This window comes from Mytilus galloprovincialis, chromosome 4 (assembly GCF_965363235.1).
Source record: "Mytilus galloprovincialis chromosome 4, xbMytGall1.hap1.1, whole genome shotgun sequence".
Taxonomy (NCBI): domain Eukaryota; kingdom Metazoa; phylum Mollusca; class Bivalvia; order Mytilida; family Mytilidae; genus Mytilus; species Mytilus galloprovincialis.
This window is the reverse complement of record NC_134841.1, coordinates 87,890,448-87,902,519: the sequence shown is the minus strand read 5'-3', so window position 1 is coordinate 87,902,519 and position 12,072 is coordinate 87,890,448. Positions and strand designations below refer to the sequence as shown.

The 12,072-nt window shown below is 33.9% G+C and overlaps 1 protein-coding gene and 1 long non-coding RNA gene across 2 annotated transcripts; both read left to right on the top strand.

The window, feature by feature from the left end:
* Positions 1-622: 622 nt before the first annotated feature.
* Positions 623-1,440, top strand: LOC143073299 (2-aminoethanethiol dioxygenase-like). Its single transcript, XM_076248720.1, has one exon. The coding sequence runs from the start codon at positions 638-640 to the stop codon at positions 1,373-1,375; it is 738 nt and encodes a 245-aa protein (XP_076104835.1). The 5' UTR covers positions 623-637; the 3' UTR covers positions 1,376-1,440.
* A 5,028-nt stretch (positions 1,441-6,468) lies between these two features.
* Positions 6,469-11,469, top strand: LOC143073298 (uncharacterized). Its single transcript, XR_012977473.1, has 2 exons — positions 6,469-6,685; positions 8,498-11,469. It is a non-coding gene; the product is annotated as an uncharacterized LOC143073298 (long non-coding RNA).
* Positions 11,470-12,072: the final 603 nt, after the last annotated feature.

Here is a 12,072-nt window from a genome sequence, read left to right as displayed (position 1 = left end):
TAGATAAATATACAGCAAAAAAAAATCCGATTGTTGACTTAAATTATTTTATATGACGATGTGATAAAAATGAATAATTATCAAAAAATTGTTACACAAATTCAAATTACACTTATGTAGAGAAGATAATCCAGATGCTTTTACAATATACGAATGTGCTTATCTTTTGAAACAAAAAAGGTTACTGAATATCTTTCCAAAGGAAAGAAATGTTAAACTGAGAAACCGCAAATGCCTACAATTTTGACCTATATTATTTCTAAAAGTAGCAAATGAAGGTATATTTTTTTTCATTACATATTTGAATTGACTAGGTGAAAAATAGCTTGAATGCCAATATATGCGTGATTTTTTTCGACATGGAGGCAAATAGCTCATTGTTAAAGGTGTCACTGATAAAACACATGTTATTACATTATAATAGCTTTGGTCTTCGTGCGAAATTCGGACAACACTGAATTTAAAATAAGTGTTTTAAATTTGTTTATTCATAAAAGATCATTACTTCTTGTTCACATATGTATCATTGTTATTACATACGCATGATGATAATTCCATCATATTCCGGAATTTGATAGGGTTATACCCGTTTATTGATTTACAGTTTAATCAGACTAGAAGCGTCTACCTGATAAAAATGGTATCAAATATTCAGAAGGTTGCACAAACTGCTTATCGTTTATTTTCAAGGATATGTGGTAATTCTGATGTACTGTTAAGCAGTCAGAATGTCGGACTTCTCACGTCGATGATGAATACTATTAAAGACAAAGATGTCAATTTTGACATGTCGAAGATCTCATTAGAATCTGAGACCCCAGTTTCTTATATTGACATTTACGAAGATCCAGTAATGACAATGGCAATATTTATTATCCGCGATGGTTGTAAGATACCACTTCACGATCATCCAGGGATGTATGGATTTTGTAAAGTTATTCATGGAAGTGCTCGAATGAAATCGTTCAGTGATCCTCAAAATTTCGTAGGTAACCCACCTGAAAACATTGCCAGTAAAATCAGACCTTACCTGAGACAGTCAATTAAACCAGTTATTCTTGAGGAAGAATCCATTTTCAGTTCAGACGACAATTGCTGTGTTGTTACACCTAATCATGGGACATATCACGAACTTGTAGCAGTAAATGGCCCTGTTGCATTTTTAGACATTCTTGCACCATCATATGATCATGCTTCAGGTGCCAGAATATGTCAGTATTATGAAGAAATTAAAGGACAAAATGAAGAAATCAAACACCTTGGAAAACCCCTAATATGGTTCACACCAATTAGTCAGCCAAGTGATTTCTGGTGTGATCCTGAAGAATATGAAGGCCCTTCTGTTGTAGATGCTTTAAACGAAATAGTTAAATAATTACATGCACATTGAATACATTGTACATATTTATAATAAAAAATAAAGCCAGTAATTTATATTAATCATATTGTTTTTTGGTTAATTGTACTTGATGACTATGATCGAGAATAAATGATTTTACCTCATTTAATTGTACAGGACCATGCATGGGGACACCATGGGGTCTCACTAATTAGCGACAAGAAGCGACAAGAAACTATTTAGCAACAAAACAATTTTTTTTTATTAAAATTATTTATTCTAAATAAATATTAAAAGAATATGCAAAAGAAAACAATTTTAATGACAAGAAAGTTAATTTTGATAGAAAAAAAAAATGAAACATAGATCTAATTCAGTTGCTACATTTATTTACATGATATTTTATTATGTATAACAGCAAGTATTAGGTTTACCCTGTCGTATTATGATATTACTTTTACATGTGTTTTAGAACAATAATATATTTATCTTATAATTTGTTTTTAAAACTATCTTTGTACAATATATAATAAACTTGCAAAAAGCATTATGTGTGTGCATCATTGTCCACAAAATACATGCACAAATTGTGAAATACAAAAGAACTGAAATCAAGCAAGAGGAAAACATAATTAAAATGTGATCTTTTTCATCATTTTATATAGTGTATTGCCTCAATTAACGATATTTATCATGTTTATGCATATTGATTGAATATTGAATAAAAACTACACAATCCCTTCCTCACAAATGTTTAATTTCTTCATCTATCAATATAATAATAAAAACTACACAATCCCTTCCTCATAAATGTTTAATTTCTTCATATATCAATATAATAATAAAATTATCAATTAATTGCCCGTACATTAGAAAAGACTAAATGCATATTTTTTTATATTTAATAAAAAAAATGTTTTCTTGTCGCTAAATAGCTTCTTGTCGCTTCTTGTCCCTTATTAGTGAGACCCATGTAATGTATGTACGACTAAATGTCTGCTTAATATTAGGCAGATTATGCGATAGGGGGCTCTCACCATTGCCCATTAGTTGGTACAATGTCCGGAAATTGTAGCCTTTTCCCTAGATCTACTTCTAACTACTAGACTCTCGCCTGATTTAACATTCCTGCTGTCATTGTGTTCTGTTTATTTTTCTGACCTATAGTTCCCCCTCCTTCACAAACTGGATCTTGATAGGTTTGTTTCTAGTGTGTTTTGTATCCTTCCCCTGCTTCTCTATCACATCATCCAGTTCCCGAAGTACTTAGTTGTGTCGCCATGTATATCTCCCTTGTGTAAGAGCGAAATTGCATCCTGATAGTACATGTTGTAGTGTTCCTCTGTTTCCGCACAAGGGACAATCTGGTGTTTCTGAAAGTATCTACCTCTGCAGAGTTGTAGGTGTTGGTAATACACCATACACTGTAGTTGGTATTGAGGATATCGCCATATTTCTGACCATGTAAGGGATCGTTGTTCTAATTTCCATTTCAACCATGCACCTTGGCTCCCTAATTCTACTGCCTTTGCTTGTCTTCTTTTCTAGATTTTATCTCTCTTTGAACTAGATTTCTTCTCTCTTGGGTGTTAGCATTGTTTCAGTAGTAACTTTTCGATGTTCCAAGGCCCTGTCTTCCTACTGCCACTGTTCCTACGATGTCTTTATGCCTTAATCTACTCTATGCCTCTGAAACTGCTTTTGAGGCAGACCACTTTCGTCCTATTCTTACTTGGACACCTGCTGTTCTTACTTTTTCGTCTCTAGATTCTTTCAATGTTATTACAAGGCGAGTTTTGCTTACTGACTTAATTCTTCCACTATAGACGTTTTAAAATAGTAGCTGCAACTTTGCGGTCCTGCTGTACAGTCCTATAGTTGTAAAACTTGGAGGGACACCTAACCATTTTCTTAGATGTCTGTTGATGGTTCTTTCAAGCTTCTCAACTGTTGTCAATGGGATTTCGTACAGCATAATTGGCCATGATATCCTTGGCAGGAGTCCATGTTGGTATATCCATACCTTTAATTTCCCTGGTAAACCTGTCTTATCGATGTTCCTCATTCCCCCTGAAACCTGTTGTTCGAATCTTCTGATAATGTTCTTGTCACTTAAAGAGTCATCATACCACTTTCCTAACCACTTGATGGGATTGTCAATTATTGATGGAATGACATCTCCTTGCACCTTCTGTTCGACTTGGTGTGTGCTCTTCTTTTTCAACTTCGTACGTTAATTGGCCTTTTTAACTTTTTTGGATTCGAGCGTCACTGATGAGTCTTTTGTAGACGAAACGCGCATCTGGCGTATAAACAAAATTTAGTCCTGGTATCTATGATGAGTTTATTTCCTTATTATTAGAGCTCTAGACTTCTTTGGATTGAATGCCATCCTTGCCCATGTTACTGTCTCTTCCAAGGCCTTTAACACATATCTAGCCTGCGCATGTTTATCTGTAATGATGATTAAATCGTCCATGAACCCTCTATTCTGTGGTTGCCTAATGTCAGTTGATGTTTTTGGGCCTCTAGTTTCTCTCTCTCCAGATTTATTTATCATGTTCATTCCCATGACAAACAAGATCACTGAGGTGGTACATCCAGTAACTATCCCTTTTTGTAATTTCTGCCATGTTTTTGTAAATGTGCTTGTTGTAAACCGTAGCTCAATCCCACTGATATTACTTCTTATTACTCTCTTAAAGTGGTCTGGAATATGGTAATGATCTAGTGACTCCTGTATCAGCATGTGAAGAATTGTACCATAGGCGTTGACCAAATCTAACCATACTACTGTTAGATCTTTCTTGTTCACTTTGGCCTCTTGAATTAGTTGTGAAATCATTGTTGTATGTTCAATGCATCCTGATAATCCTAGTACTCTGCCCTTCTGTACTGAAGTGTCTACATAGTTGTTATCTGTCATATATGATGTCATCCTTCTAGCCATGATAGAAAAAAAAATACCTTTCCTTCTACATTTAGGAGAGAGATAGTTCTAAATTGTGTGATGTCTTCTGATTTTTCTTCTTTTGAAATAAAACACCCCTCTGCTTTCTGCCAACACGATGGTATCTTCCCTTTCAGTAGCCTCCACAAGTGTTTCAAAATCTTTGGATACTTCTTATATACCTTATACGGGATGCCATTTGGTCCTGGTGATGATGCAGACCTGGCTTTCTTCACTACATCTTATACTTCTTTCCATGATGGTTCCTTAATATTCATTGGTATTTCTGGTTTTAGTACCTTTTCTATCCTTTCGCAGTTTCCTAGATGTTTCCACTGCCTTTAGTCGCTGTGTGTCTCTGATAGATGTTTTTCTACTTCCTCTTTTGTGCTTTTTACTAATCCCGCCTTTGTTCCGTCCAGGGTGGCATTGGTAAACTTGTATGGGTTAGCAACAAACATTGCTCTCTTCCCTCTTTCTCTCCTTGCTTTTCTGATTTTTTCTGCTCTCTGTAGATTGTTTCTTGTTCCCCTCAGAATTGATCTTAACTCATTCAATCATTCTTTTTCCTCCTCATTTGCTCTTTTATACTGTTTTGTGACATCATTTATTTCGAGTTTTTGTATTTCCTATTGACGTCGGTTAAGTTTGGTGTTACCCTAAGTGCCCTCTCTTGTTTTGATGTTACTACCTCCAAATCGTTCTTGTCCTACTGCATATACAACTTTTGACAATGGTGATGTCTTTCTCTGTACATCTCCAGTTAGTGTGTTATCTAAGATCTTGTCAAGGTCTTCATCAAAGATCTCTCATCTATCATCTGTTGGTGGCCATGTATTTTTTCTTTCCTGAGTGTTGATGGTATTTTCGCTGTTTTCTGCTGGTTTTAATTTCCTTGCTCCTCTTCAATGTTGATCTGAGTAGCTTCATATGGTAAGAGGTCCTCAGCACTGTGGTGTGCTTCCTGGCTGTGGTACTCCGTCGTCTCATCAGTGTTAACTGTGCGTTCCTTTTGCTGCTTCCTAGATCAACACTTAGTTCTTGCCTGGTGTATCTTTAAACCTTTTAAGTTCTTGCAAATCTTACCACAATGACACTTGGTTTCTGCCGTTGTTCCAGTCAAAGTCCTTTGGATTAGCCTAGTTGTTACCGTTTTGTCCTGCTCGATGGGTCTCTCATCCTCCCCCTCTCGGAAGACCCTGGGGTATTACTCTTTATTCTGTGTTGTAGCTTAGTTTGGTGTTCCTTCACATGAAAAGTGACAATCGAAGCCCTCCGTAGATTTCGAAGATGACTTTTCTGGGAAATCCTTCTAATACAATCTTTATATATACAGAGTCTATGTTTTAATATAATTTTATGGACATTGAAAGACCAGGGGGGGGGGGGTCTCGTCCTCATTTAAGCGGTCTCAGGTAGGTTGTCGCTATATATTTTGAATATCCTACTGGCACTTTGGGTGCTCCGTAAACATGAAAGACAGGCGGTGTACCCAAATTCATTCTTGTCACGTTTGTATCTACCTTTTAACTAAATGACTGCATAATATTAGAAAGATTGAGAGATCAGGGGGCTCTCACCATTACCCTGTGCCCTTTGTCCTGAAATTTTGACAATTTTTAGCTGAAAAGTGACAATCTACGCCCTCCGTAGATATCGAAGATGACATTATTCTGGGAAATCCTTTCGATACAATCTTTATATATACAGAGTCTATCATTTAGTCGAATTTTAGGGACATTGAAAGACCGGGGGGGGGGTCTCGCCCTCATTTAAGCGGTCTCGGGTAGGTTTTCGCTATATATTTATTTTTGGGGCTTTCCGTAAAATCTATTTATATTTCTAATAGTTTTTAGAGTTATAGATTTTTGTTTTTGTTTTAAGAAATATCATATGTAAAAGTACATATTTATAGTCATTTTATTGATAAAAATCTATATTACGTAAAGACAAATATTTAACTTAGAAAAGGGTTTATACCCGGACAACGAGCATTTGTGACAGCTTGAAGAGGTCATTAAACGATTTCCTACGTATCTTATCAGTCCTCTAAACATGCTTTTAATGTTATTAAGGTTTTTTTTATGATTTTCAGACTAAATTTTGAATATCGAACCGACTGTTAGCAGCTGGTTGGATATTGAATATCGAATATCGAATAACGAGCCGGCTGTTAACTTCACATCCATTTAATATATTTATCTTAATTGTTGAACCCCTACTGTTTATACAAGACAAATCTAATCTAAACGGGCGAGGTCAATAATGTACGCAGTATCGTTGTTGAACTCTATTGATAGAACGGGAATTTTCTATGAAAGTTTCCAGAAATGTTATAAAAGCTTAATATTCATACCACTATAATAATTCTTTCGGACGTTTAATACCATGAAGAGGTAAGAAAGATCTAGTTGTATTTCAATAACTTAAACTTCTTTAACTTGATAACAAACACTCAATACCTTTATAGTTTATACAGTTGCTAACATCTACTATAATAATTTGGGCTCTCGTGAATACTAGTTTTAATGACAACTGTACCACACTGACAGCTTCTTATATTCAATAGCAATAAAAAAGAAAGCCAAACTAGCAAACGTGAAAAATGAGACCATAAACAAACTAGGGAAAAAACAAAACAACAAATCAACGGGATATGACGTCATTGAATAGGCTGAAAATAGTGATATTTCCAATAGAATCAAAAACAAAAAAACTTTTATCTAAAGTTTATCAATACAGATGTTGTTTGCACTATACTAAGTTAAAAAAAAAAACAGCACTTTTACAAATTACAATCATAAACAACTTTTACGAGAATATTCTCTTTATGCATTTTGAGTCTAAGGGTCCTGTATATGCTTAGGCGTTCAAGAAAAGGACATATTTAGGATAATTTAGGTGTCCTTTATAAAATAGACATGTTTGGTATTTCAGTTACGTCATAAATACATGTTTGGGGAATTTGCCACGTTTAAGAGGTATGGACACATTTCTTAGTGTCACATATATGCACACAAATAATCCATTGGGGTTAAAACTCATTTTGATTTAAGGGTCGACCTTTTATGCTAAATAACTTACCTGGAGCTATAGGTATACATGAAATATTAAAAGACAAAAATGATAATAGTTAAGCTGTAATAGTAACAATCTGGTTTCACATGCCATTATATCAGTTCGTTTTCATGGAAGTAATTGTTTTATTACTGTCAAAACAAGTAAAATAATGAAGAGGCGAATTCCTTTTCCCGCTGTTAAACCATTTTTAATTTACAAATCAAAAGGGGAAACACCGACGGATGCCACTTTTAGAAGCAGGAACCATTTTCCATTTCAAAGCACTTGATTATAATTCTTTTCAGTTATGGGTATGCATTGCTGACATGTTAGTGGTTTAAGGACTGTTGTTTCCTTTCCACTTGATTACTATAGTCTTGGTGCTGGGTATCTGTTAAAAACTAATGATTTTGACGCCACACTATTTTTTAAATGTTTTGAATTAAGCATTGAAACCTAGATTTATTAAAAAAATCATTCACTTTCTAGCTTTCTTGGACTTGAAAATATCTACTTTTTATGAAAGCATTTTTGTGGTAATCTGCATTTTCATCTGCAATATATATTTATATATTTCAAAATGACATAAAAAAAACCAAAAACTTTCCAACTAAATTGTGAATAATCTAATATAAAATAGAAATATCACTATATTTATTTTTTAATCGTCAAAATCAAATTTTATATATTTACCATCACGAGGAATGCAAAAAGCTAAAAGCTATAAAATAGAGTATCGAAACATATAAAGAACAATTTGACCAAAAGGGACCTTAAAAGGCATAATAAATCTATGGTCAACGATGCCTGAGAGAGTTGCAAACTTAGTTTCCTGTCAATTTCTTTATATATCAAAGAAAAATTGGAGAAAGGTGTGTTATAAATCCTTTGACATCCCTGTGGAACAAAAGTCTAGCGCAATCTACCCATTCAGTGATGGAAAATGAAAATAAACTTTGAAAATTATATGAGACCTTTTCTTGATTTACTTTCATCAGGAACACTCGATGCCAATAAATAAGATTTTGGTACGATTGCCAATGCAAGTAATATCCACCGTAAACCTATGACAAAGACGAAGATGTAAAAACTATTGAAAACGAATTGTTAATTATTACATCATATATGCAAAGCTAATTCTATTTCAGATAGACATATTTCAACAATGTTTTCTCACCCACAAAGCAGAGACACACCAAGGACACAGTCTACAGAATCATTTCTGCAACAAGACATTAATAAATTCATACAAGGCACACACGTGAACGAAAAACATGCAAAAGGTACAAATGTAAGCTGTGCACACTGCAGTACAAACGAACGTGTACAGACTTCCTATGATTTTAAAAAAGGGGACCATATATCTTTGGCAGGAGACAATTTCAAGTGCAACATATCCAAACGCCAGTTTGCTTTGTACAGGCATCATGCGATCGTAAAGAGTGTTAAGCCATTGAATGATGGATCCGAGGCAATACTTACATTGATTCATTTCAATTGGACACCTTTTTCGAAATCTATAAAAATACAGGAAACAGAAGAAATTAAGTATTTGTATAATGAGGAAATTTACAGATGTAGGTATCGACATCAAACTCATTCGCCAAAAATAGTTATAGAAAGAGCGGAACAATTAGTTAAAGAAAGTAAACACAAAAAATATTCTGTACTTACTTACAATTGCGAGCATATGGTACGCTGGTGTTTGATTGGCACATCAAAAAGCCTGCAGGTTGAAAACCTTTACTCAAAGATAATAAAATGGGCAAATGAAGTAAATGGCATATCTAAAAGAATTGCTAGGCTTATTATGTCTTTACGGCGTCTAGAAATGGTTCTTGATATAGCAAAATTGATCCCGGAAGATGTCGTTGAAATTGCAAAATCCAATATGTCTTTTTTCACATTAGCAGGAATGATTTTAGGGTTCCTTCTTTGCTCTATTTATAAGCATTATAAGCTATCCATAGATTTTGATAAGGGTGATATTTGCAAAGCTTGTTGCGCTCGTAAGAAATGGGAACTATGGTTAGAGTTTAGTGCTTATTTAATTACAAATAGTGGAGGATTTCTTTTACTTATTCTATCTACAATAAATTGGGTTTCAGGTTTAATTTTTACTGGTTCAATCATTCTTTCCGTTTCGTCAATGTACCTTGCACCAAAGCTATGGAGTCTGTTCAAAGGTCCATTTTTAGGCAAACAAAATGAAATATCAAGCCTTGAAGAAATTCAAGAAGGGGATATTATCACAGTTCACCATTGGAAACTGAAACATGATTGCATTGTGTCTTCTATGGAAGTAAAAAAGACAAATCTAGGAAATATGACGAAAGGGAAACTAAAGGTAATTCATTTTGCTTTACCTTCTCTAACTTCTCGAAGACGTATACTAGAAGAAGATTACGATATAGATCTAACCGTAGAAAAAGTATTGGTTCATGATTACTCTGGATATGTAGTTTTCCCTCCAGATGAAGTTATCCGACGTGCCAGATTAAGAATCGGGGAAATTAAGTTCAATGCGTTATTTAACCGTTCTCCACATTTTTGCTTTTGGGCTAAGGTGAATGAAAGATCATTTATTGAAGATGATATTATGTATAGTTCTTTGAATGAAATACAATACAAAGAGCCCTTTATTAAAAAAGAAGAAAGCGAAAATCCTCGTGTAGTTTTTACTGACCATCGAAATGATAAAATTTTATCAAGCTGTAAAATCGACACTTATCAAGCAAGAACAAGAGAAGAAATTCAAGGAGGTGATCTTATCGAATTCAAGTATAACAAATTACCACATAAAGCCATATGTATCAAAGTGATATATATGGAAAAGTTTTCAGAGTTGAAATTATCTATAATACATTATGGAAATGCTTATACCATAGTGGAAGAAGAAATGAAATTTGACTTGAATAAAGACACAATTGAAGTTCATAAGCACCATCCAATCCATAGTTTCAGAAGGGAAGATATAATCAAAAGAGCGAAGGCTAAAGTAGGTGAGACGAAATACAGCATATTTACCAATAGAGCATCCCATTTTGCTTCCAAAACTGTTTTAAAAACAAAAGATCTTTTCATCACATCACTCCCAGATCTTGAACCCGGTGATGCTTTTATATACAAATATTGGGGACTGCCTCACGAAGCAATCGTGGTCGATGTAAAAACTGACGAAGAAACGATGTCAGCGACGGGAACCATAGCGTTTGTTCATTATGGCTTAGAAAATATTTTTGCAACACGGAAAATTGTAGTAGAAACAAAATCATTTAACGTCAAACAAACAAAACTACAAAGAAAATGTTTTGATGGATACTATACTTACCCAAAAGAAATTTCAGTTATGAGGGCGAAGTCAAGATTAGGAGAATTGCGATTCAATTCTGTTTACAATAAGTCTTCCGACTTTGTTTTTTGGTGTAAGATAATTCAAGAGCCATCCGTTTTTGTTTTAAAATCTCCAACAAAAGCAAACAATGTTGACATATCCGAAAATCTTGTTGTTTTTCCACATTCAGGCAAGGTCATGGAACAGTTTCAAGAGAACTGGATAAAAACATGGAGTGAACTGGCAATTGGATCAGTTATTAAAGTATGTGGTAAACTTGGAATTTTAGAAAATTTGTATGAAGCATCAAACAAAATTGGAGTTATTTATTACAACAAATCGAAGAAACAAATAGAGAGTCAACAATTTAACATTGATCTGAAGAAAAGCAAGGAAAGAATATTTGTGTACTGGTGTGATCCCCGAAAGTGTTATTTGCCTCATAATATAATTACGCGGGCAAAATTTGAATTCAGAAATTCAAAATTTACGTCAGACTGGGACTTTTGCAAATATGTCGTGATGAAGTAGCTTGCAGGAATCTAATCTAAATGTGTATGGCAAGGAAAACAATGTCTAAATACTCAGGACAATTACATGTTTATGTATATAACTGCCGTCTCACGAACTTATACTGTCACTGTATGACATCGCATTGTATCTAAAATCATATTCAGTAATTCTTGTTAAATCCGTAACTACTGTATTATCTGTACGAGGATATGATATATGATCATTATTAAACAATTTCATGATAGCTTATTAAAAATAAAAATAACCACCAAACGCTAACTGAAAACAAATTCGACTTCCAGAAGACTCATAGCTTATCAATATATCTTGATCTCATTGGGTAAATTTTCATTTAATGCAAGTAATTGCGAAAACGATTAATGTGAGGTGACATACTTTTCTATTCACCTGTGAATAATCACTTTTTATTGAGACCCCAGTTTTTGGTGGGGCTCATTCTTACTTTTTTATGTTGTTTTGTAAACGCAAATTATCTCCCATCAAAATAACATCAGAAGCGTGTTTAAAAAAAACATGACAACAGCCAGGTAAGAAGTCTATCGACTGATATGTTAACAAGTATTGGAATTTCATTTGGTTTCATTTCAATATCTCTCACAAACTACAATTTTCACGACTTTCAATATTTTACAGAAATAGGCATATGAGGCATTTCAATAATTATTTTAAAATTTGAATTAATAATTCAGATTAAATTCTGAAGTGAGTTTTTCTAACTTAGGTAAAGGATAGGGACACATGTGAAGTTAAATAAAGAATGGGTAATTTCAGTGAGACCATAAGCAGAATATCAAAATAAAGTTCTTCGAAGTCACAAAAAACTCCATTTTTCATGTTATTGACTCAATATTTCAA